Source organism: Sebastes fasciatus, chromosome 9, assembly GCF_043250625.1.
Source record: "Sebastes fasciatus isolate fSebFas1 chromosome 9, fSebFas1.pri, whole genome shotgun sequence".
Taxonomy (NCBI): domain Eukaryota; kingdom Metazoa; phylum Chordata; class Actinopteri; order Perciformes; family Sebastidae; genus Sebastes; species Sebastes fasciatus.
Genome location: NC_133803.1, coordinates 5,044,466 through 5,070,862, shown reverse-complemented (window position 1 = coordinate 5,070,862; position 26,397 = coordinate 5,044,466). Strand labels below are relative to the sequence as shown.

The 26,397-nt window shown below is 42.4% G+C and overlaps 1 protein-coding gene across 4 annotated transcripts in view; it reads left to right on the top strand.

Annotated features, from left to right (window-relative positions):
- The window catches only part of LOC141773667 (echinoderm microtubule-associated protein-like 6), a 512,018-nt gene that overhangs the window by 87,685 nt on the left and 397,936 nt on the right, over positions 1–26,397 (top strand). Inside the window, exons 23-41 of one of the 4 annotated variants that reach the window (XM_074645579.1) lie at positions 341–468; positions 4,593–4,734; positions 6,063–6,215; positions 6,307–6,438; positions 6,552–6,640; positions 7,476–7,652; positions 8,025–8,259; positions 8,814–8,940; positions 14,066–14,080; positions 17,673–17,751; positions 17,843–17,972; positions 19,212–19,310; positions 20,300–20,320; positions 22,224–22,397; positions 22,773–22,981; positions 23,119–23,276; positions 24,564–24,678; positions 24,786–24,974; positions 26,026–26,198. In XM_074645579.1, the coding sequence (XP_074501680.1) occupies positions 341–468; positions 4,593–4,734; positions 6,063–6,215; positions 6,307–6,438; positions 6,552–6,640; positions 7,476–7,652; positions 8,025–8,259; positions 8,814–8,940; positions 14,066–14,080; positions 17,673–17,751; positions 17,843–17,972; positions 19,212–19,310; positions 20,300–20,320; positions 22,224–22,397; positions 22,773–22,981; positions 23,119–23,276; positions 24,564–24,678; positions 24,786–24,974; positions 26,026–26,198 (2,545 nt within the window). The remainder of the gene's footprint in view (positions 1–340; positions 469–4,592; positions 4,735–6,062; positions 6,216–6,306; positions 6,439–6,551; positions 6,641–7,475; positions 7,653–8,024; positions 8,260–8,813; positions 8,941–14,065; positions 14,081–17,672; positions 17,752–17,842; positions 17,973–19,211; positions 19,311–20,299; positions 20,321–22,223; positions 22,398–22,772; positions 22,982–23,118; positions 23,277–24,563; positions 24,679–24,785; positions 24,975–26,025; positions 26,199–26,397) is intronic. The other 3 variants (XM_074645580.1, XM_074645581.1, XM_074645582.1) reach the window with 3 other exon arrangements.

Sequence of the window (26,397 nt, the reverse complement as noted above, 5' to 3'; positions counted from 1 at the left end):
GTAGGAAATGTCTGTTATCTAATAAGGTTTTGTAGATTAAATTATGAGGAACAACATAGTCATAATTGCTGTCCCTGTTTAGGATTATAAGTAAAGCAGTAGAAACAGTAGAAACTCTTCTATCCAACACTGCCATCAGGTGGACACAAGGTGACACACACTTCTGTCTGTAGAAATGGAAATGTACGTTTTAAAGTTACCCTTAAAATTGACTAAAAGACTATAATTACTTTATCCTGTGTGTATGTATGTGTGTGTGTGTGTGTGTGTGTGTGTGTGTGTGTGTGTGTGTGTGTGTGTGTGTGTGTGTGTGTGTGTGTGTGTGTGTGTGTGTGTGTAGGCCTGCTGTTGGAGGACAACCCGTCCATCAGGGCCATCACTCTGGGTCACGGTCACATCCTGGTGGGAACCAAAAACGGAGAAGTTCTGGAGATCGACAAGACCGGACCCATGACCTTGCTGGTGCAGGTACGTCTGGAGTCGTACAATTGTGCGTGGGGCCGTGGGGCTGTGGCTCAGAGGGTTAGAGCGGGTCGTCCACCGATCGGAAGGTCGACGGTTCGATCCCCGGCTTCTCTGGTCACATGTCGAAGTGTCCTTGAGCAAGACACTGAACCCCAAATTACCCCCGAATCCTGTGTGAATGAGTATTTAGATTAGATCCTGATGGGCAGGTTGGCACCTTGCATGGCAGCCTCTGCCATCAGTGTGTGAATGGGTGTGTGAATGGGTGAATGCGGACATGTAGTGTAAAGCGCTCTGAGTGGTCAGAAGACTAGAGAAGCGTTGTATAAATGCAAGTCCATTTACCATTTACAATTCTGGCGTCTGTGAACTCTTCAAAGCCAGTGCTGTCAACAGTTTAACCTTTGTTTTAAATCGGAGCTCAAGGCTTATTAAACTGTACGTAACCGTGGCAACAGTACTGTTACTTCAGGCTCTGTTAGCAGTTAGCTGATTCCACTGTCACACTGTCACATGTCCCTTAAAGGGATTTTTTTGAAGTGGGGTTGTATGAGGGACTCAGTCCACAGTCAGAGTATAATACCTATAGTAGATGATGGTCGGCACGCCGCTAGTTTGGAGAACCAGTACCAGCACGGGAGCAAAGCAATCTACTGCTGTGGACATGGGCTGCAGCAAAATGTATATTAACCATTTAAAAAAAAATCTATATCAGTTTAAGTGTACGCTATATTCAGAATATTTTCACCGCTTTATCTTGCTGTTAGACAGCCCTTTCTGACAGGGAACTGAAGCCGTTTTCTATGCTCTTCTTAAAGCCACCAGACTCCATTGACAAATGCTGGTCTATTGCTGCCTTGATGGGTCAGTTTGTTTGTGTTATTGTGTGACTTGTTTTAAGGGGTTAGGTCGGATTCACCAAAGTCACACAATACATAAGTATCTCATACAACCCCACCAAAAAATCCAAACTATCCATTTAAATCTGAATGTTTAGCCATGGACAGTCCCCGATCCATCCCGGCTGCTAGATCTGTTCTACACATGTGCGGGCGCGCCTACCCAGTATGCCTTGCAGGAAGACCTGCCCCTACTCTGCCTCTGATTGGCTACCGGCTTCTAAACTTAAACGCTGTTCTTTTTATACATCCATGTTAAACGATAATGGTATGTAGCCTAGCTATGATACTGACCAGAGCTTCTGAGTTGCTCTCCTCAGCCACGGCAATCTGAAGGGCAGGCTACCCGGTCTGAACACCGGTATGTTGTTTCATCATTAAATTCAATAATGAGAATTTTTGAAGCGAGAAAACAACTGTGTAGATTCTGAATATTGGCAGTTTTATGAAAATTGATTGACATTTTCGGAATTGAGAAGCTCCACAAACTGGCGCTTCAGCGAACTCGCACTGGCAGGGATTGTCAGCCAGGCACGCTGACAGAACCCGCTATGAGCTAGCAGGAGTTCTCTATAGACCGGTCTCACAGACACGCCTGCGGGCTGGCCAGTCACGCTCACAGAACCTGATGTCTCACGAGACCTTTTTGTAGACAAGAGGCTTTTATTTCCGTTGACGGATGGCTTTTATACATTTTATATTCCCATATTTTCGTATTTATTAGAGGCTATCAATTATCTTGGCAAGAGAATTATCTATCAGACAGTTATTATTACTAATAATAATAATAATAATAGCGTTGCACCAGAGCAAGGCAGATAACCACAGGTTACTGTTAATTTTATAATGAACATTTGTGTTGTGATAATAACTAAATGTGTAAGGGAAATAAAAGCCTCTTGTCTACGAGAAGGTCTCTAGAGACAGCGGGTTCTGTGAGCGTGACTGGCCGGCTCGCTAGCCAGCGATGCCCACAGGCACGTCTATGAGGACCAGTCTCTTGAGAGAGCTCCAGCCAGCTCAGCTCATAGCGGGTTCTGTTGGCGTTCCTGGCCGGGCGGCTGGCTGACAACATTTGGAAAACAATATTTCCCAGAATGCAACAGGTGTCCTAAAGGAAAATGTCACTGGGTGAAGCTTATGTTTGACACATTGACCAGTGGACGTGTTGACGGTCCATAATTACACACTGCAAACATGAGAGAAAAAAAGATAAGGAATGAATGGAAGCTCAAACTTTTAATGACAAAACAATCTCACCATTAAGTCCATTAGTAGATGTACCTCTGGAGCTTTTGATCACATCACATGATCCTCATCAGCAGAGTGAGTCTAATTGTAGATGTTCAAGAAAGAACAAGTTTTCAATCTTTTCTTTTAACATGAGTGAGAAGCTGTCTACATTTCAATGACAGCGGGGCAAACGAGAGACATGAAGTGATATGATTGAAAGCTCCAAAACAGCTACTAAATGGACCTTGTGGTTCTACTGCTTCTGTTTGAATAAATGTGCATGTCTTTATCACACGTGTGTGTGTGTGTGTGCGCTCGCGCACGCGTGCAAGTGTGAGAGCGGACCTCGGGTATTTTTAACTGTCTGGTAGTCTGGTACGGCACCGGTTGCCATGGTGAGGAGAGCAGTCTGCTGCAGATCGATCAGCAGTTACAAAACACAGAAACACACACACACTCACCTACACACATCTCCACACTTTTCGGTCTAGATTAAGTACATTTAGTGTGTGTGTGTGTGTGTGTGTGTGTGTGTGTGTGTGTGTTTGCGTGTGTGTGTGTGTTTGTATGTATGAAGTCTGATATTTCCTGAGTGCTTTTAGATGTTGGCACTGATGTGATGCATGCAACGGTGTGTGACAATGTGTGTGAGTGTGTGTGTGTGTGTGTGTGTGTGTGTGTGTGTGTGTGTGTGTGTGTGTGCGCGTGCGTGTGTGTGCGTGAATGTGTTGTGTGTTTATGCATGTGTCTTTCAGGAGTAGGTTTTCACAACGAAATTAACAACAAATTAGAGTACAATTGATCGTGCTTTCTATAATAATAGCAGTGTAACAGTAAGAGAATAATAAAGACTTAAAGCCGTTTCACACCAATTATGGGTTTTTGTCAAAAAAATTACCACGTAAATTTATAAAAACTGATTTTATGGGTTTATGGGTTATGTTTGACCAATGAAATCCTTTGTTCCAACTGATGTCATACCTCCAGGCATAGCTCCAGGTAGCTATGCTGCCAAAATGGGGGAACGTCTCATCAATTTGGTTTCTCACCACCCGATATTGTACGTAAAACACTGCGACAATTACCTCAACAACCAAATAAAGCTCGAGATCGCCCGTACGTGCTAGCCACAACAGCTAGCATTAGCATCAACATTTTTGGTCCGATTAGTTTAAGTTCTGTGTTGTTAACGTTAGCCCCTTAGACATTCTCTGTCTGGATAGGTTTGTGTTGTGTGGAGTGGACACGGACACTATTTAGGAAGAAACTCATTGGGTCTCATTCATAAGATGTGTGCAAGTTTACAGGCAACAGCTGGTTAGTTAGCTTAGCTCAAAGACTGGAAACAGGGGGAAACAGCTAGCATGGTTCTGTACAAAGGTATACCAAACCATTTTTACATTTGATGAAAATGGAACACGGCAATGTGGATAACTCACACCAGACTGGAGTGTGCATAGTTGTCATGCGGAAAAATTTGCATGCAGATTTTCCATATTGCCGCACAGCATTTTTGTATCGCACTGGTGAAAAACAGCTTTTGTGCTTTATGACAGATAATAAATAGTAAATATAGTAAATATATATATGTCACTGAACACTTTACATTACTTTGATGCTCAATTCTAGCATCTTTTTAGGAGAATATTAAAGCTGAAGTAGGCGAGATTGGAGCGAATATGATTAAAAAAAGTTATGTTATAAAACGGTTGCTATATCGTGACAGTCGTACATGAAACAGGTAACCTGAAAAAAAGCATGTGCCTCTGTGTCCTCCGGTGTCCTCCGGTGCTCCTAACGGCATCTGCAAGATTTCACAGACTGGAGGAAAACAAGCAGTAAGAGCTGATCTGAGGTCTGCTGTCCATCTGCTGTCTATGAGAGCCGGCTGACAATCACTCTGAACTCCGACCAAACGGTCAAACTAGGCAGCGCTGATCAAATATGAATCAATATTATGTGTGTGTGTGTGTGTGTGTGTGTGTGTGTGTTTAGGGTCACATGGAGGGTGAAGTCTGGGGTCTGGCCCCTCACCCCCTCCTCCCCGTATGTGCCACCGTCAGCGACGATAAAACCCTGCGACTGTGGGAGACATCGGCCAATCACCGCATGGTGGCCGTCCGCAAGCTGAAGAGAGGTAAAGACCACCAGCTTTATTCTGTTTTTTTACAACTCCTGTATATTTGACAAAATCATCCATCACTTTTCAGATTATTTCCTTCCTCCTGGACATCCGATGGTTTCAGTTCATTTCTATGAAAATCAACTTGACTTTACACTCGCTTCAGAGAGATAATCCACCTGATAATCTTCCCGTAGTACTTTAGTTGAGGGCAGAGAGTGTTGCTCTTACATCTGAGTTTTGAGAGTCACCTTCTCAACAGCGACCTCTTCAATGCAAAAAAATTACCAAACTTACATTTTATGAAATGCAGTTTGTTCAGGGTTTGATTCCCTCACATAGCTTATGAACAAAAGGTTTTTCAGTCAGACACAACTATAGTGTTGTGATGATAATTTAAAAACAGATACTTGTGTTGCTGGAAGGAATATTGTTTTTCTCTTTTCATGTGGCTAGGCTAGCAGTTTCCCCTCATGCTTCCAGTCTTTAAGCTAAGCCAGGCTAAACATGTCCTGGATCTAGCTCTGTACTGGACACACGGATCTGAAACTCATATCCATCTTTTCATCTGACTCTGGGAAAGACGGGGAACAAGATGATTTCTATAAATGTTGGACTGTTTCAATCATCCATCCATTTGTATGCCTCCGCGCCGGCAACAGCCACTGCATTATGTTTTTGGGTTGTCCGTCCATTCTTGTGAACGAGATATCTTAGTAACGCCTGTAGGGAATTTCTTCAAATTTGTCACAAACGTCCACTTGGACTCAAGGATTAGCCGATTAGAATTTGGTGGTCAAAGGTCACTGTGACCGCACAAAACACTTTTAATTCTTGTCTGCCTCTTCAGACCTCTCTCCCTAGCAACGTTTTCCAGCTCCTCCTGGGGGATCCTGAGTTGTTCCCAAACCAGATGAGATATGTAATCCCTCCAGCATGTTCTGGGTCTACCGCGGGGCCTCTTACCAGTTGCCCGGAAAACCTCCAAAGGATGATTAAATGCCTTAAGTACCTCAACTGGCACCTGTCGGACTGTTAGAAAGTATACGAGGTAGAAGCTTGGTTGAAGCAATCACGGGCAGGCAGAAAGCAGCTTTAATTTACAGATTTGATATTTAGATGATGTTGCAGAATTTTCTAGAGTAGTTTGAGCATTTTATGGCTCTATTATGCAGTAAAAAATTGAGAGCTGACAAGAAAGGAGGGGCAGAGACAGGATGACAGGACGCTGGCTGGACTTCTGACATCAGCCTCCTGCCAACTCTGGGAATAATTCAATTACCACAGTTATTAACTAGATTATGAAATAATAAGGTTATTGACTGACCGCCTGTGTTTTCCAGGTGGTCGCTGCTGTGCCTTCTCCCCTGATGGAAAGGCGTTGGCGGTCGGTCTGAGCGATGGCGGCGTGCTCGTGGTGAACGCCGACACGCTGGAGGACCTGCTGAGCTTTCACCATCGGCGTGACGCTATCTCTGACGTCCGCTTCACCCCAGGTACACACAAATACATACATACACATTAACACAAATATTACTGCTTAAAGATAAACCCACTCATCCTCACTTTTATCCATCACGGTGTCAGACTCAGGTAAATTCCTGGCGGTGGCGTCACACGACAGCTTCGTGGACATCTACAACGTGCTGAGCAGTAAGAGAGTGGGGATCTGTAAAGGAGCGTCCAATTACATCACACACATCGACTGGGACGCTCGAGGTAACACAGTGCTCTATATGCGTTCTACGTTCATTAATTCAGCATTTGTAAGAGGAAGATTGCATTATTTACGTGTGTGCGTGTGCATGTGCATGTGTGTGTGTGTTTTGCAGGTAAACTGCTGCAGGTGAACACAGGAGCCAAAGAGCAACTTTTCTTCGAAGCCCCGAGAGGAAGAAGACAGACCATCAGAAATTCTGAGGTCAGTGTGTGTGTGTGTGTGTGTGTGTGTGTGTGTGTGTGTGTGTGTGTGTGTGTGTGTGTGTGTGTGTGTGCGTGTTTGTGTGCATGCGTGAAATAAAAACAAGGGTGGATATGGTATATGTCCACAGCTTCATTCCTTTCCACACCTCCTAGTTATTGTCTATGTAAGCAGCCGTGCAACGCATTCTGGTAGCGTGGCGGTGCGATTCGAGAGACGGGGGATCATGTTGACCGCTCCTTATATGCATTAAGTTGAGGTCTAGGCCACTTTATGCAAATCAGGGGCGTCCGGTGCAACTCGCCGCCTCTGGAAACTCCCTAGAAACCTTTAAATGATGCACATTTTTGTGATGTATATGGGCCATTCTACCGAATTGGTTCAAACTGTGGTCCCACAATAAAAAATATAATAAACAAAACAAGTAAGTGTTTAAACCTTAGATATTTATTACACCTCATTCTAAGACCAACACGGCCCGTGGGCGCACAGATGGGCAAATGTACACTTGCTACTTACACAACGTGGGCACTGGCCATTAAAATGACAACTGTGTCGGTCTGAAACTGGCAACGACAGTTGTGGTGCGGCGCTTTGCGCCGGGTGTATGACAGGGCCCATAATGTTTATGTCAACTAAACATAATGTACCAACTAAACATCGCTTTGATTTAAGAAATACAACAATATAATCAGGCATTTGTTCTGAAATACTCATCTAAAGTGTTATTATCCTCTTTTTCTCTATTTGTCTTTAGAAGATTATCTTATCTCATTGTTGTATGATTGTGTGTGTGTGTGTGTGTGTGTGTGTGTGTGTGTGTGTGTGTGTGTAGCTGGAGCGGGTCGAGTGGTCCAGCTGGACGTGTGTTCTGGGTTCGAGCTGTGACGGGATCTGGCCGACGCACAGCGACATCACCGACATCAACGCCGCATCGCTCACCAGAGACCGAACGCTGCTCGCCACAGGAGACGACTTCGGCTTCCTCAAACTGTTTGGCTACCCTGTTCGAGTACGACAGACGGACTTGATTATTTCCTTCCTGGTTGCCTGAATTCTTTCTTTCTTTCTTCTTGATTGAATTAAATCTTTCTCTTGCTTTTCCTTTGTTATTTCTGTTATTTACTCCCTTATTTCTTTCCTTTGTCTTTCTTTGTTTCTTTTTTTATTATATTTCTTCAGCTGATCTGAGAACTTAAAAATAATAGGCTACTTTTCCTGTAAATACCTGGAGAATGATACATGCTTAATCTAGAGTCAAATTTGAATGCAGGACTGGTATTTCTACTGCACTATTTTTGCATTGATGTAATACTTCTTATGACATCTGTCACCGATGTGAACGGGTCATCAAGCGTATTTCTGTTCCCCCTCCTCCCTCCAGGGTCAGTACGCTCGTTTTAAGCGTTACGTGGGCCACAGCGCCCAGGTGACCAACGTTCGCTGGGCTCAGGACGACTCCGCCCTGCTGACTGTGGGCGGGGCCGACTCCGCCCTAATGATCTGGGCGAGGGAGCGAGGAACCGGGGTCAGTGGAGAGGGGGAGGGGCCTGTGTGTCGTGACAACCGACCGCCCGTGGACAGCGAGGAGTCGGACGACGACATCGAGGAGGATGGAGGTGGGTGTGTTCACATTTCTATTCGAGCTGTTTTTAAGATGGAATTCTGCAAAAGCCTAAAACCAAGACTTGAACCTGGCCTGTTCCCTGACTGAACCGAGCTTGGAGACCGAGTTGTGGAGGGGCGTTCCTGTTGAGCATGGATGCCGTGGACTTATTGGACGTAATTTGGCATTTAATTTGGAGGACTTGTTACAAATGTGAGACCTGAGACCGAGGCCATATTTTCTTATATCCTCTTCAAAGACACAATTAAATGCTTGCTTTGGAATAGCTTACTCACAAATTAAAATAATAAACATTAACAATAGGAACAGACCAACACAGATTAATGCACAGCGGCCATCCAGCACAAAACATATAGAACTTCGACTAGCTGATAAACCAGAGGTTTAGTGACAATACAGGTAACTATTGCATTTGAAAATAATTCAACTTGAGCCCATAGCTTTACGAAACAAAACTCTAATTTATGAGTGTGTGTGTGTGTGTGTGTGTGCGTGTGCGTGTGTGTGTGTGCGTGTGTGTTTGCACATGTGCGTGTGCATATGAAGGCTATGACAGTGACGTTGCACGGGAGAGGACAGTGGATTACACCACTAAGATGTACGCCGTCAGCATCAGAGAGATGAGAGGAACCAAACCTCACCAACAGCTGAAGGAGGTGTCTGCTGAGGAGAGGTATGCATACACACACACACACACACACACACACACACACACACCATTAACAAGGGACCGTGACAACAGGTTGTTTTTAACAGCCTGTGTCAGATTTGTCGGGTCCAGAGTTTAAAGCTGCACCAGACAACTTTGCATGTTGGCGCCCCTTCGTGGCAGTGATCAATGTTACGTTAAATTAAACTCAGTTCAACTACAGATAACAGCAACAACCCGATATCCCGATAGACCTGCCTGTCCACCAGAGGACAGCGTGTCAGTGTCAAGTTTTGCCTCGCCGAGGCGTGAATACTACACACACATATGAAGCATATGAAGGTGCAGTACCAGCAGGGGGCAACAAAACCACTTAGTTTAGGTTTAGGAAAAACGTCATGGTTGGCCTTAAAATACAGTAAGTACATAAATCAGTGCTCAAAGTGGGCCGTACTCACCGGTAGCAGGACAAGCACCATTTTACTCCTTCGCATACTGTGACTTTTTCTTGTGCACCGTCACTTCTCACAAGCTGCCGGTACTCTTCTCTGCCCTCTCCATATCATTTTTGCATCGCGCCGCATAAGTCGTATGACCATAAAAACTATGTGGGGAGAATCTGGACGAGCCGAAATGTTCAGAGGAAGGCTGTGATATGTGTAAATAATAAAATAATCATTTAACTAGTAATAATAATAATGGTCCAAAATGATGTAAAATTGCATATTTTTAAAGGGACTGTTTGTAACTTCTTACACGTATAAATCATTGTGGGTCAGTGTCCCATGCGTGCTCACGTGTGGCTACGCTGTTCAGACTCAGACTCCAACACAAACTACACGGAAGCACCAAAACTGCAAAGTTTTATCTAGTGAAACCCGTCTTGCAAAACAATGTTGGCCGCGGTCGGAGGACGCGGCTTTGGTCTCCAGGGCCGGAGTCTCTGCTGTACTCTGCTCCTCTGCTCCGCTGCCTGCTTGCCTTCACTCATACACTCTCACATGCATGCATGCACACTACACACTGCAGAAGAGTTAGTTTAGCTCTGAGAATATCTAGTGAATGTACAGTGGACGTTTGTGCAGAAATAACTGCTGCAGCTCCTCCAGACCAACAGAGGTTTCCCGTGTCTTGTGAAGTGACGGGGCTCCGCAGAGAGAAACGTTATCGTCTCCGACCAAAACTCTGGTGTCTCCCCCGTTCCCTCCAGCCGCAGTCGGGAGGTTGAAGCAGGAAAAGCCAACACTAGGATCAGCGTTGATTCATGGAGAGACCTTCGTCTGGTCAGCTAACATTACTGCCAAGCAGCTGAAATATAGAGTGATATTGTGCTTTTAGCTGACGTGTGTCGCCTCACTGTTTTGAGCGATGCTCGTTCATGTCTATTTAGAGCGAGCACGAGCGCGAGCAACAGGACGCTGACTTTCGTTGACTTAACGGCCACAGGTGTCGCTGTTAAAAAAACATTTCTGATTCTTACAAACAGTCCCTTTGAGTAAATTGTTTTTAAATTTTCCAATATCTCCTAGTATCTTTTATTCACTTTTAAAATTCAGAATGTGTCTCTTTATCCTGCTGTATAATATGTAGGATCATCCTGAACAGTGTTGTTATTACACATTTTTACCTTTCACATTATCGTGTCATTCACACGCCATTTCGTGCGACCGGGCTGACAGGAAGACTTGGAATACTTTTAATGTGAAAAGTCTGCTTCGTCTGTTTGAGTTTCTATCAATATAATCTTGCCTGGTGCAGTTTTAGGCTTTAAAACTTCACCATTTACAATTTACTATAAAGCTTTAGAAACAATCTGCTGTTGTTAACATTCAGCGTGATGTTCCTTTAATTTAAGCTTTTTATTGTCTGTATCAAACTGGGACTGTGTGTACAAGCTGAAACCTTCAGCAAACTTTTTATGAACTATTTCATGTTATCCTCGGTGTGTGTCATCAGTGGTCACTGTGTGTGGTTGGGGTGTGTGTGTTAATGTGTGCCTCCATACACTTGTATTTGTGTGTTTAAATTTTGCATCTCATGCATGCACAGCTTCTGCATGATCAGTTAATATTTTGTATCCCTTCATGAAACAAATTCAGTTTTTCTGTGTGTTTCCACATTGCACATACTAACAGATTGTTATAATTTCAGTGTTTTCAGTGAGTTTCTGTCTTCAAAACACTCAACAACAAAGGGCACCTTAAAGGTACAAACTTATCATTAAAAAGAACCAAAATGCAATACTTCCATGTTGCGTTAGTGGCTTTAAAGCTCTGCCAGAAAGAGCACCTTAGCCACAAGATGTGGTTTTGTAAAAAAGTATGTTGAAATTTAATTACATTTCCCAGTAACTTTTGGGTTGCATTGACAGAATAATGTGACAATTTTAGCAGTGAGCTATTTTTTCCACGCGGCACCACGAACAAACACTGCAGCGATATATTTACTCTTGAAGCAAATAGTGAGGTAGCTAAGCTGAAATATTCATAACTATTGTGCATTTTGCAATAAAAGCAAGACATTTGGCACAGACGTAGATTTATATGTTATGAAAAGATATAGATATCGGGGCGCTAAAAATTTGGCTCCTGGAGGCCATGTCAGCCATTTTTCAATATGGTTAAGCTACGTGTTGCTATGAAGCTAACACATAGCTTCATAGCAACACATACCTTCATAAAAACACATAACAACACAAAGCTTCATGAAAACACATGATAACAAATAGCTTCATAACAACACATATTAACACATCATAACAACAAACCGTGATCCACTCACAGGAGCAATTGATGATGATTTTTAGTTGGGCATATATCGCGGCTAGTTACTGTAGCAATACAACCAAACCCAAGTTCTTCCAAAGTTCAGTATCGCTTTAACTGTGATTAGAGGTTAATGGAGACCCAGAACTTTATCCAGCGATAGCTCCGTCAATTTGACTGCTAATGAAAAGATAAATGTACCGATGGAAAGCTGGATATCTTGCTGTTCTATAGTTTGTTTGTTATTCTATCATGAAGGTAAGGGGGTGAGGTTTGACCCTGAAGTGACCCTGAAGTGACCATGGAACCATTTGGTTTTCACGTTTTTCTCAGGTTAAAAGCTTTTAAAAGCATCCTTAAAAAATAAAGAGGGAAAAAAACAAGTCTGCTTGTGTCAGCTTGAACACACCTTAAAAATCATCAAGACATTTTCTGCCGCGATTTGGAATATTAAAGGGACTGTTTGTAACTTCTTACACGTATAAATCACCCGGGTCGGTGTCCCATGCGCGCTCGCGTATGCGCGCTAGCGCGTGCTCGCGTATGCGCGCTCCCGTGTGGTTACGCTGTTCAGACAAGACTCAAACACAAACTACACGGAAGCACCAAAACCGCAAAGTTCTATCTAGAGAAGCCCGTCTTGCAAAACAGTGTTGGCCACGGTCGGAGGACGCGGGGGAGACCGTAGCTTTGGTCTCCAGGGCTGGAGTCTCTGCCTTCACTCAGCTCGCTCCGCTCTCACGTGCATGCGCGCACACTCCACACTGCAGAAGAGTTAGTAGCTCTGAGAATATCTAGTGAATGTACAGTGGACGTTTGTGCAGAAATAACTGCTGCAGCTCCTCCAGACCAACAGAGGTTTTCCGTGTCTTGTGAAGTGACGGGGCTCCGCAGCGAGAAACGTTATCGTCTCCGACCAAAACTCCGGCGTCTCCCCTGTTCCCTCCGGCCACGGTCGGGAGGCTGAGGCAGGAAAAGCCAACACTAGGATCGGCAGTGATTCATGGAGAGACTTTCGTCTGGTCAGCTAACATTACTGCCAAGCAGCTGAAATATAGAGTGATATTGTGCTTTTAGCTGACGTGTGTCGCCTCACTGTTTTGAGCGATGCTCGTTCACGTCTATGTAGAGCGAACACAAGCGCAAGCCCGACGCTGACTTTCGTTGACTTAACGGCCACAGGTGTCGCTGTTAACAAGCATTTCTAATTCTTACAATCAGTCCCTTTAAGCGCCTATTTGGCGGCAATTTTGAAAAATGGCTGCCACGGCCCTCAGGCCCCAAATTGGTGTCGCCCCAATGTCTATATCATTTCATAACATATAAACCTCCATCTGTGCCAAATGTGTTGCTTTCATCGCAAAATTAGGTGTTGTGCTTAACTGCTGCTCTAAAAGAAAAGCTCAGACATTATCCCCCCCCTGGTTTGTTCTCCACCACTTCCTCATCTTCCTCGTCGAGACAATTGAGCGGCGGGATTTATTTTTTATTATTATTTTTTAATGGTGTGGAGTAGAGACTGGTAACTGTAGGTGCATCCCGCTATGGAGGATGAAACCTGCCAAAATCAAAAAATAAATAAATAAATATGTAATTTGATGTAGCAAAAATAATATTAAAAATAGATGTAGCTATTAATTGATTGATACAATGTGACAAATATCTCTCCCTCTCCCTCTCTCTCTCTCTCTCTCTCTCTCTCTCTCTCTCTCTCTATATATATATATATATATATATATATATATGCAAACATAAATAATACATTTAAAAATTAATAAAAATAAACTCATATGTAAAAGGGAAAATTAAACAGAAGAGTAAATAAATAAAGGAAATCAATACAAAGACATAAATAAAGAAGGATATTTAAACATAAATATCAATTAATGTCACATTTTATCAATTAATGAATGGCTACTATTTATTTTTAATATTATTTTTGCTACATTTAATGATTTATTTATTTATTCTTTTCTTTTCTGTTTTGGCAGGTTACGTCCTCCATATATTTCAGGGCAGCTCCCCCTCTGTTAATTTAACAATACTGGTGTTTAAAATTCATCATATGTAAATGTAGAAGAAAATCTTCATTAGCGGCACTTTTTCTGTTGTTGTCTGTCCCACAACTGAACTGCACTCTGCACATTTTTCAGTGACGTACATCTAAAACATTGTGGTTTGTAGTTCAGGTTACACTTTAAGTTCCTGTAGTGGAAAAAAGCCTAAAGGTGTCCAACTACACTAAGTACCCTCATGTGTTTCTAACCCAAAGACTCTTGTTTTTGTCCCTTTGTGGTACCCTTACTTCCTGAGTGTTGCTCTCTGGCCTTGCTTGAAGAAACTCTTAATATCTGTGTTGTGTTTTTACTTGCATTCCCCTGGAGGCAGGGCATTGTCAAGTAAGTATGAAACTTAGTGTGTAGATGATTGTTAGACGGGCTAAATGTCTATATGATAGGTCTAATTAAAGTATATGTACTGTGTTACGGCATCCGAATGCAGTGAGGCCTTGAACGGAAAAAAAAATAGCAATAACATACTGCATATACATATCGTTACAAAAACATGTAATTCATTTTGAACATGTCACTTCATGCATTCTCTGCCTTTCATTTCATTCCAGTATGAAAAGACAACACAGTCTCAAGGAACATTCATGACCCGGCAGCCATGTTGAGATCAGTTGAGGAAATTCTAAGCACCGCCCACCAGCCGGAGCAAACTTTCTCATTTTACAGCTAAACAATACACTACAAGATGTTTCTGAAAACATTTGAGGAGAGAAATAGGCATTACAGTAACAGAATATTGATTCATATTTGATCAGCGCTGCCTAGTTTGACCGTTTGATCGGAGTTTGCAAGTGATCGACAGCTGCCTCCGTTGAATGAACAGCCAATAGGAACGCTCTCTCTCTGAAATGACCTGTGATTGGCCAAAGTCTCCCGTCACGGATAGATTTTCTAAAGCCTGAAACCAGAGCCATGATGAGGTCTAGTGAGAAGTCAGAAGTCTGGTTTTCTCTCAGAACACTTGAATTACAATATGCTGAATGGTTATTATGTGATTTTTGCCCAGTGATGCCAAAAATATTCTGCCTACTCTGCAGGTTTAAGGAACGTTAAAAGACCTTGCGCACAATTGCTGCAGTATGACAAAACTCACACTCCTTCTCGGAGTCATAACTCAGTGAAATCTGAACACACAGACATGATGCACATATTTTTAGATTCAGTTCACTTCCCAAGGATATCATTATTTCTGATTTTCACCATGAATAGAAAAAAAATTGCTCCTTTTAACTGCATATCTTGCTTGAGAATTACTGTGTTTTTTAATTTTCTTCACAGTCAAAACAATCCAGCTAGCCCACACCTAACTAACTGACTCTGTCAACATTATACTTCCTGAAGCATCATGGAAAATGGGGTTCCAAAACTTAAATAATGATATGATCGTCTGAAGAGGGGCCCACAGTGTCAAACTCCTGCTCTAAATCACCTGTAAAAAGGCCAACTGACCCCGTGCATGTCAGCCTGTTTACATAATTATCAATTATTAATATATAATTAATATATTTATATATTTATAATGAATTAGCATGTAGCTATTGCACACAGCTAGTCACATTATAGTTTCTCGGAAGCATGAGGCCTTTATGTGTGTATGAGTGAGTGTGTCGCTGTGTTTGTATGTGAAGAGAGGCTTGTGTGTGCGTGTGTGTGTGTGTGCGTGTGTGTGTTTTCTAAAGCTCTGTACCTTGGTTCTGTCCCTCTGCTGTCCAGGGGATCCAGGTAACATCTGTCCACCTGTCTGTCCACCTCTTACTGTTTGTCTATGCAATGCCTCTTCACTGTGTGTGTGTGTGTGTGTGTGTGTGTGTGTGTGTGTGTGTGTGTGCGTGTGTGTGTGCGTGCGCTTGTGTGTATGTGTGTGTGTTGGCATTACCTCACACTGTCTGGATTTATAATCTCAGAATCTCACAACTGAGGGGAAGGAATCTAGATGTTAGCATTTAATTAGAGCCTTTTATACTTATTTTAAATAGTTACAATAGAAGTATTAATTATAGTAGTAGTAGTAGTTAAAGTTATAGAAGAATCTTGCGACCGCTTTGTGTGGTCCGCCATCCAGAGCCACCGCCATTATTGCAGTGGCAAGTCGTAGTGACTCTACTGTTTGCTAACCGTGTTAACTGGTGACTTTAAACCGAACACGTCCACGGTTGCAGATGAGTTCATTTAGAATTGCTTAAAGTAAAATTGAAGGCTTTTACGAGGACACAGCTGCCGTTACTAGGAGCAACCACGACACATTGGGCTGAGAGTCAGTTAACACGGTTAGCAGACACTTTATACGTGTTCTGCAGCGTTGTCAAAAATTAAAGTGACCTAAAGTAGAGGTTAAAGAAGGGGAGAGGTGGTACAAAAGTAACACTTTTCAGATAAACGTAATTTTAAAGATAATATTACAGACGGAAACTCGTTTTTGTTGTGATCACCAGCTGATGTTATATTAATACCAGGTGTTATTTTGTACAAATGTGGAACGACTTTGGTTTAATTTGACCTTGAACGGACGTTGCGCATTGTTACATTCAACCCTGTCATTCGGGACGAAGGATACACGCCGCTATGAACTTGAATTATTTATTTCAATCCTGTTTTTATTAAACATGTCTGACAATGTCCTGGTTAATATGTGATTGCAACCATATTATGTCCTCTATCTTAATAAAAAAACATTAAATTTAAATTTAAATTTTCAATTTAATTGAACGTTTTACAACAATAGTATATGTGTTAAAGAAATGTAACAGTGATTATTGTTCATATTTAGATTGAGACAACTTTATTGATAATAACACATTTCACCATGACTGTATGACGTATCCATGTGATTTTTCACATTGCATTTAAACATGCACATATTGTACAGTTATAATAGTCATTTTGTAGTTTTTGTGTTGCATTTGCAGTTTTTAAAGTCACATAGTTTTGTGGCTATGAAAGTACTAACTCCAGTCTCACCAGTACAAATACTATTATTATAACGACTTTGCGTCTAACTGCACTGCTATTAATATTACGTCTAACTACTAATAAATACTATTATTGCTGCACTACTACTACCACATCTACTCACCACACCAGTACTACTGCTACTACTGTTTGTAGTACCATATTACAACCTTTGCTAGAAATAATACTACTACTGCTACAGCCATAGTACTTCCATTTTTACAACTATAGATATTACTACAAAGACTACTATTGCAGTATATCCTTTTACTAAATATTACTTTTACAACTACTACTGACTGCTTTACTTTTTTCTCTTACTTTTACCATGACTGATACCAATAGTACTGCTACAAATACCCACCGCACTGCTGCTTCTTTTATTATTTAACAGACTAGTACTATTGCGATTATCACTATTGCTATAGTAGTACAATTTCTACTACTACGAATATGACGATTTCTATAATTACTATTACTAATAGTGCTAGTACCGTTATCTCTACTGCTAATACTCACTCTACTTTTACTTTAGCTACTACAGCTAAAATTACTGTTACTAGTGTTGATATTACTATTACTGCTAATACTACTTCCACATATACTGTTACTACTACTGCTATGTCTAAAACTACCACTACAACAGTGTGCCTACCTCTTCTGCTGAATATAGTTACTCCTATTACTCCTTTTATTACGACTGCCAATAATACTATGACTACCACTTTAACTATTACTACTACTACGTACGAGTTATGAAGTACTCAGTTGTCATAGGACCAGTAGGTTTGTGACAGAAGTATCACAACCTGCTGCAAGAAGAAACCATCTGTTCCAAGGCTGAGCAGTCTGTCTCTATTGTCTCATGTCTGTCTGTCCTGTCCACCGTGCTGTCTCACTGACTGTCACTCCACCTGTCTTTGACTGAGCTTGATTGATTAATTGATTAACAGCCTGTTTAATCCTCCAGGCCTCCAGTGAGTCGAGCGGCGCCGCAGCCAGAGAAACTCCAGAAGAACAACGTCTCCAAGAAGAAGAGACTGGTGGAGGTATGTCCGTATCTCTACGTGTCTCTCTCTCTCAGTGTGTCTGTCTTTCTGTCTGCCCTCCTGTTTATCTGTCTCCTCCTGTCTCTTGTAGGACCTGGTTTTGGATCATGTGTTTGGTTTTCGGGGCTACGATTGTCGCAACAACCTGCATTACCTCAACGACGGCACCGACATCGTCTACCACACTGCCGCCACCGCTATCGTCCACAGCCTCACCACCGGTAACCACGGCAACGCAGTCATAATACACACTTTTGACCTTATATGAATGGTCGCATTATATAATGACAAGTTAAGTGACAAAACATTGCATGTTGTATGTTGCTGGGAACACAACGTAAAAATATATACAGTATATACACCGGTCAGCCATAACATTATGACCACCTGCCTAATATTGAAGAGGTCCACCTTTTGCCATCAAAACAGCCCTGACCCGTCGAGGCATGGACTCCACTAGACCTTTGAAGGTCTGCTGCGGTATCTGGCACCAAGCCGTCAATAGCAGATCCTTTAAGTCCTGTAAGTTGCAAGGTGGGGCCTCCATGGATTGGACTTGTTTGTCCGGCACATCCTACAGATGCTCCATCAGATTGAGATCTGGAAAATTTGGAGGCCGAGTCGACACCTCCAACTCGTCGCCATCCACATGATGTAAAAGAAAACGTGATTCATCAGACCGGGCCACCTTCTGCCATTGCTCAGTGGTCCAGTTCTGATGCTCACGTTGCCCATTGTAGGCGCTTTTGGCGGTGGACACGGGTCAAAGCGGTCACCCTGACCGGTCTGCGGCTACGCAGCCCCATACGCAACAAACTGCTCCTCACTGTAAGTTCTGACACCTTTCTATCGGAACCAGCATTAACTTTGTCAGCAATTTGAGCTACAGTAGCTCTTCTATTGAATCGGACAACACGGGCCAGCCTTCGCTCCCCACGTGCATCAATGAGCCTCGGGTCTGACCCTGTCGCCAGTTCACCGGTTTTCCTTCCTTGGACCACTTTTGGTAGGTCCTGACCCCTGCAGACCGGGAACATCCCTCAAGAGCTGCAGTTCTGGAGATGCTCTGACCCAGTCGTCTAGCCAGCACTATTTGGCCTTTGTCAAAGTCGCTCAAATCCTTACACGGGCCCATTTTTTCTGCTTCCAACACATCAACTTCAGGGACAAAATGTTCACTAATATATCCCACCCACTACCAGGTGCCATTGTAACGAAAAGTCAATGTTATTCACTTCACCTGTCAGTGGTCTTAATGTTACGGCTGATCAGTATATACATATATACTACTACTACTACTACTACTATATATATACTTTAATTTCATTAAATTCCATTTCCAACAGAAAATGAAACATTAAGTTGTCCAGGAGGTTCAGTAGTTGACGAACACAGTTGCTTCTGTAGGGAATCGAACCTCCGATCAGCGTGATGTGTTCATGTGTCGTTTTGTGCTGCAGGAACTCAAAGTTTCTACCTGGAACACACCGATGACATCCTCTCTCTGACCGCCAACCAGCACCCAAAATACAAAAATGTCATCGCCACTGGACAGATCGGTACACTGTGTGTGTGTGTGTGTGTGTGTGTTTCTGCATGTCAGTGTGTTTTTTCTACTAACTCGTCTGAACTAAACGAGTCTTGCTTTTCTCTCCTCTGCTTCATGTTTAACCTGCTTGCTTTACTTGTTTTCCACTGAGAGAATAGAAACAGACTGATAAGACTAACACAGAGGAATACTTTGTATTTAAAAGGAAATCAGCAGATGTTCAGTTCATTTGAAAAACGCTATGGGACTGTATGAAAATGTATAGTTGAGAGGGACTTTACGTACTTAGTTCCTCTCAGCATAGCATGAAGAGCAGGACAGGGTCTTTTATACTTAATTTCTGCCTTCCCTTGTGAGATGTATTGTACAAAACAAAAATCAGTAGGGGTGGAGGAAGTGTTCAGAACCTTAACTTCAGTAAAAGTACTAATACCACACTGTAAAAATACTCTGATACGAGTTAAAGTCCTGCATTGAAAATGTTACTTCAGTAAAAGTATGTAAGTATAATCAGGAAAATGTAGTTAAAGTTTTAAAAGTATAAATATGGCCCCCGTGACTGTTGATATATTAGATTATTAGATTATTATTACTCATGCATTAATGTAAAAGCAGGATTTTACTGTTGTAGTTGGTTGAGGTGGAGCTCATTTTGAACTATTAACTAGTAATTATTTTCATTATGGATTAATCTGCTGATTATTTCCTCCATTAATCGATTAATCGATTGATTGGTTTGTAAAAATAGTGAATTTATAACAAAATATCATATGTTTTGTCTAAGCCTCACCGCTACACTTGTGGTTAACCCGTATTATCAACATCAACCTGGTTTAAGCAGCAAGAATCACCCATAAAGATCTCTCTTGACTGTCATGGCTGAGCCTGTTTGAAACAACTCACTTCAGGTTTTTATCTGCTTTTTTTGTTTTGTTTTGTTTTTTCACATGTGTGTTTTGGCTGGCCTCATTTGTCACCATCGCTCTCACAACACCTCAGGTGACGTCAGTGAAATGCCAGGTAAAAACTAAACCGTGCCACCGCCTCTCCACGACAGACACCCTGAAACCCAGACACCACAACGCGGCACAGTTAGTCCAGCAGTTACTCAGGATTTCCTTCCTTCCATGCAGCTGTTGGTTTTAGTTCCAGTCAATGAAAATCAACAAGCAGGGAGCTGAAACACCATCAACATGCTCATTTATACTTTTATCGAAACCTTATAATTTTTTTGTCGTAATGCAGTTGAGAGTCGGGACCGTTGTTCTACATTGGAGATTTCATGCAGCAAACTACAGTATCAACATGCTCCTTGCGCTTGTAATATAAAGGGGAAGTTTACTATTATACACTACTGTTGAATCAGATGTCTAATTCAGACACCAAATGTAATATTATCATTTTAAATAGTTTTTGCCCCAAAAGAAGAAGAATGAAATGATTCAAACTTCCATTTAGTCTATGTCTTCACAGTGTTGCATGAAGGGAGAATACTGCTGGAACTTTGATTTTTGAATTTGTTTTCCAGTCCAGAAAAGCATTAGGGTATGGAGGACAAAACCTGCCAAAATTAAAAATAAATGAATAAATAAATAAATGACTCAATAAATAAATAAAGAAATGGCACTCGGAGAGCGCAAACCTCCACCAAGGTGCCTGAGAACGATTGTCCCCCCCCACCCCGCCCTGCTTTCAGATTGCGCCATCATCCACATTTTGTTTATGTTGAGAGCATCGTAAAACACTTCATTCATACTGGACAGAAACAAAATAAAACTCACCTGAACCGTTACTCTTTCCAACAATCACCAAGTGTGCTTTGGTCAAACTCAACTTTAATTTCACCGAGTTTAATGTGAAAAAACGCAGAATCTTGTGTGAACCCCCACGTCCCACGCCCCACCCCCCACCCCCCGCTCTATCTCTGAAGGAAGAAGCCGGGGTCATGCGTCATCAACGTGTCATCAGTGACACTTTTGTTGTGTTATACCAAGAGGTCTTAATGCTCAGGCTGATCGGAATCCTTAAAAAAATTCCTGAATCTGGATCATGGTCCGGATCGCCACCAAAATCTAATGGATTGTTCATTGTGCCACACCACACCCCTCCAAAGAATTTCATTCAAATCCATCGCGGACTTCTGGAGTAATCCTGCTAACAGACAAACAAACAAACCAACAAACCAACGCCTTGGCGGAGGTCAGAAATATGTTATTAAATGTAGCAAAAATAATATAAAAAAATATATAAAATAAATAAATGTAGCCATTCATTAATTGATAAAATGTGACATAAATTTATATTTCTGTTTTAATTTGCTTATTTATTCATTTATTTATGCACAATTGCAACACGTTGCAGCTGTTTTAATTCCAGCTTGTTATAGGATGCATTATTGTGACCTAACATCTATTTGTAAAGAGGACTTTCTCCAAGCTAAAAACATGAAAGACCGTTCAGTAGAGTAGTCCTCTCAGACATCTGACAGGACACAATCAAGCTTTGTTGCAGGAGATTCACAACTTTCCAATGGTAGTGTATGATTCTATGTACAAAAAGGATGTTACATACTCTAATATTTCCATCAATAATTCAAGAAGACAACCATACTCACATGATCCGTTTGTCCTCTTGTGTTTAGTTTTTGGCTCAAAACTCTAAGTTTCAGTCTCTGCGAGTCAATTTTAGCACAATGCCATCAACTGGAAAATAGGAAATTGATTTAAAAACTGATCTGATGATGCCACCGGTATGAGTGTTTAAACAGTGAAGCGCTGGTGTCGTCTGGTTCTCAGGGTGTTTGTAGGCTGCATCGATCCCTCTCACTGCTCCGTTTCTGTGATACCCTGTCGTCCTTGTGACATAATAAAACCTCACTCTGTGTCCTCTCTCCTCACCTTCCTGTCTCGTGATCTTTTTTTAGGCACCACTCCTTCCATCCACGTGTGGGACGCGATGAGTAAACAGACTCTGTCCATCCTCCGCTGTCCTCACACTAAAGGCGTCGGCTACGTGAACTTCAGCGCCACGGGAAAGCTGCTGCTGTCTGTCGGAGTGGAACCTGAACACACCATCACTGTGTGGCGCTGGCAGGAAGGTCAGCACGACCTCTGATCAATAACCACTGAAATACACACACAGTCAGGGTTGGAGGAAGTATTCAGATCCTTAACTTCAGTAAAAAGTACTAATACCGGACTGTAAAAACACTCTGTTCCAAGTAAAAGTCCTGTATTGAAAATGTTACTTCAAGATAAAAAAAAAATGTTTTCTTCAAAACAAACCAATTACTGCCACAAAATATTGTCCATGATACTAATGTTGGCCTTTTTTGGCAATACAACACAGCATGAGGTCAAAGAACGACAAGACTCGATGACGCAGATGACAAGATGTGTGTGTGTGTATGTGATATAAGAATTGTAATTTAGATTAAAATAGAATTGAACTAACAGCGGTGTCCCCACTGTAGGATCCAAGGTGTGCTGTAAAGCCGGACACCCGGACCGGATCTTTGTGGTGGAGTTTCGTCCGGACTCGGACTCCCAGTTTGTGTCGGTGGGGATTAAACACGTGAAGTTCTGGACGCTGGCAGGCGGCGCTCTGATGTACAAGAAGGGCGTGGTGGGGACGGTGGAGGACGGCAGGATGCAGACGATGCTGTCCGTCGCCTTCGGTGCTGTGAGTCACCTGCTGACTTATCGTTGTTGTTTGTAAACAAAGAGAATTTTGTCATATGAAAATGGGATTAATTATTAGGCATCACTGAGTCCAGTTCTGTAACCAGTGACGTTTTCTTCCTGAATGTTTGTTTGCAGAATAACTTGACGTTCACCGGAGCCATTAACGGAGACGTGTACGTGTGGCGGGATCACTACCTGCTGAGGGTGGTGGCAAAGGCTCACACCGGGCCGGTGTTTACCATGTACACCACGCTGAGAGACGGACTCATCGTCACCGGCGGCAAGGAGAGGCCGTGAGTAATAGCACATAATAGCTGATAATTAATAAAACTAAAGACGGCATTTTACCTCCATGGAAAATCTGTCAAACAGCAGCTTCCCAGCTTTTCTTTTATTAGGTTATTTTACCCCCGCGACAACGTAATCAGGGTATATAGCGCTCCGCGTGTCCGTCCTTCCGTCCGTTTCGTTTCCGGAGAAGAACTCGGAAACTATTTCACTTAAGAGCTTCAAATTTGGTATAATAGTTGACAGTTTGGTCCAGTTTTGCCTTTTGGGGGTTAGGAGTCCAGGGTGCCCAAAATTTCTAAAAATTTGACTTGAGGAAGGTGAGCTAATAACAAGCTACATTGTACTCAATAGACTTATTCCATTAATTCCAAAAGGGCAAAACCTTTGGCCCTACTTTAGTAGGGGTCAAGCGGTGAGCGGGGGTATGTGAGCCATGCTCACTTTTGCCTTGTATTAATACATTTTATCAAGGTTGTCTTTCGGCGAAGTCCCGCCCCTTCCGGTGGACCACCATGTGACCTTATTTCAGAAAATATGAGCGGTAGTCAACGGAAAGAGACAAATCATTTTTTGGTCCCATTTAAATTGCGCCATGAATCACACATATAATGTTTATCAATTTAAAAGATTATTTTGCAAGTCTAGGAAGTCTCAGTTTGTCGTAGTATCATTTAGTTTTGTGTGAAATCGCTCAATGAACTACATCTCTCGTCTCGCATAATATTTGCCACCAACGCTAGCTAGCTAGCTAACTTAGCTATGACCACGCACAGATGAAACGTTATCTTACCTGATGTGTTTTATCCAGCGACTCTTTTTATCAGCCGGGAAGAGAACGAACAAGCTGTTGTTGTTGTTAACAAACAACAAAATTATAATGAACTAAGTTTGATTAACTATCAATTTTCCATTTATAAATGATGGTTATTATAAAGTGTAAACTTACAATGCTTATCAACAACAACTTAATAAGCCAAGTGAAGCCTAGTGAGATGGTCATGGTGCAAGTAGTGTCAAATTAAATGCAAGTATACTACTGTATATTACATTAATATAAACGTTGAAAGCCTGAAAAACTGAGTATATTGAGAATATTTAGGACTTTTTTAGAATAAATTAATTCCTCATTTGCTTCATGTGTGTGTGAATGTATTCTATGGCACCTTTAATATTCGTTCTTCTGTATGTGGACATGTGTGTGTGTGTGTGTGTGTGTGTGTGTGTGTGTGTGTGTGTGTGTGTGTGTGTGTGTGTGTGTGCGCGTGCGTGTGTGCGTGTGCATGTGTCAGGACTAAGGAGGGCGGTGCGGTGAAGCTGTGGGATCAGGAGATGAAACGCTGTCGAGCTTTCCAGCTGGAGACAGGACAGCAGGTGGAGTGTGTCCGATCCGTCTGCAGAGGGAAGGTGAGAACTTTTGATTTCGATCTTCACCCCTCAGTCGTCGTCGTTCTCCCCCGTCAGGACAGATCCCCCTCATCAGCCCACCTCCTCCTCCTCTTCTTCCTCCTCAGGGTAAGATCCTGGTGGGGACGAAGGACGGGGAGATCATCGAGGTCGGGGAGAAGAACGCAGCGTCCAACCTGCTGCTGGACAGTCACGCTCGGGGAGGGATCTGGGGTCTGACCGCTCATCCTGCTAAAGAGCTCTGCATCACCGCCAGCGACGACGCCACCATCCGACTGTGGGACCTCACTGACAAGGTACACACACACACACACACACAACACCACCGTCTCATTGTCACGACAAAGTGCTAAAAGATAATATTCATTTTTACTATAGAACAATCATCCATAACAAAGGAAAATATGAATCACTTTGAACAATTCAGATTTTCTTTTCAAGTTACTGTTGCCTCTTAAAATACTCTCAACACAGTACACCCCTTTGTACTTATTTGTACTTGTACCCTGTATACTTTATGGATCACTAACAATGTCTTCAGCTCTCCCATCAAACAGCAAGCAGCTGTTTTCTTGTTCTCAAACTTAAAGGGACTCTCTGTAAGAAATCTGAAATTGCTCGTTAACAGTGACACCTGTGGCCGTTAAGTCAACGACAGTCAGCATCCCGTTGCTCGCGCTTGTTCTCGCAATACGTAGACGCAAGCGAGCAACGGTCAAAACAGCGAGGCGACACACACGAGACTGAACGTGATTGACAGGCATCATGTTGATTAGCAACATTAGCCAGCTAAAAGCACAATATAACTCTATATTTCACATGCTGGCAGTAATGTTAGCTTACTAAAAAAATCGATGTTGATCCTACTGTTAACTTTTCCTGCTGCAGCCTCCCGACCGTGGTCAGAAGGAACAGGGGAGACACCGTAGTTTTGGTCTCCTGGGCCGGAGTCGATAACGTTACTCGTTCAGCAGGAAAACAAGACACGGGAGACCTCTGTTGGTCTGGAGCAGGGGTCAGCAACCTTTAATATCAAAAGAGCCATTTTAGGCAAAAACAAAAAAAAAGAAAATCTGTCTGGAGCTGCAAAACATTTGATCATTGTGATAAAGGTAACACAGTTTATAGTCTAAGTATATAATATATAATTCTAATGCATTGAGGGCCAAAGAGCAGATATACTACGGAGTATTAGGGCCACATTGAGGGAAAAAACATCTGAGATTTCCAGAATAAAGTCATAATATTATGAGAAAAAAAGTCATAAAATTACGAGAATGAAGTCATAACTTTACTTAACTAGTATATTGGATGAGTTCCGGTTTCTTTTTCTCTCTCTTTCTGTAGAAACTGTTGAACAAGGTGTGTGTCGGCCACGCAGCCCGGTGTGTGAGCTACAGCGCAGACGGAGAGATGCTGGCGGTAGGGATGAAGAATGGCGAGTTCCTCCTCCTCCTCGCCAACTCGCTGAAGATGTGGGCGAAGAAACGAGACCGCAGCGTCGCCATCCAGGACATCCGGTGGGACAGAGAGTGGAGGGGATGACAGAGAGATAAAAGAAATTAGTATTAAAGTATTAAAAGTATAAAAAATGTCCCCTGGGACTGTTCTACTATTCTGATTATTTGAATTACGGATTAACCTGCTGATTATTCGCTCCATTAATCGATTGATTGTTTGGTTTGTAAAAGAAAATAGTGAGAAATGGCGTCACAATGA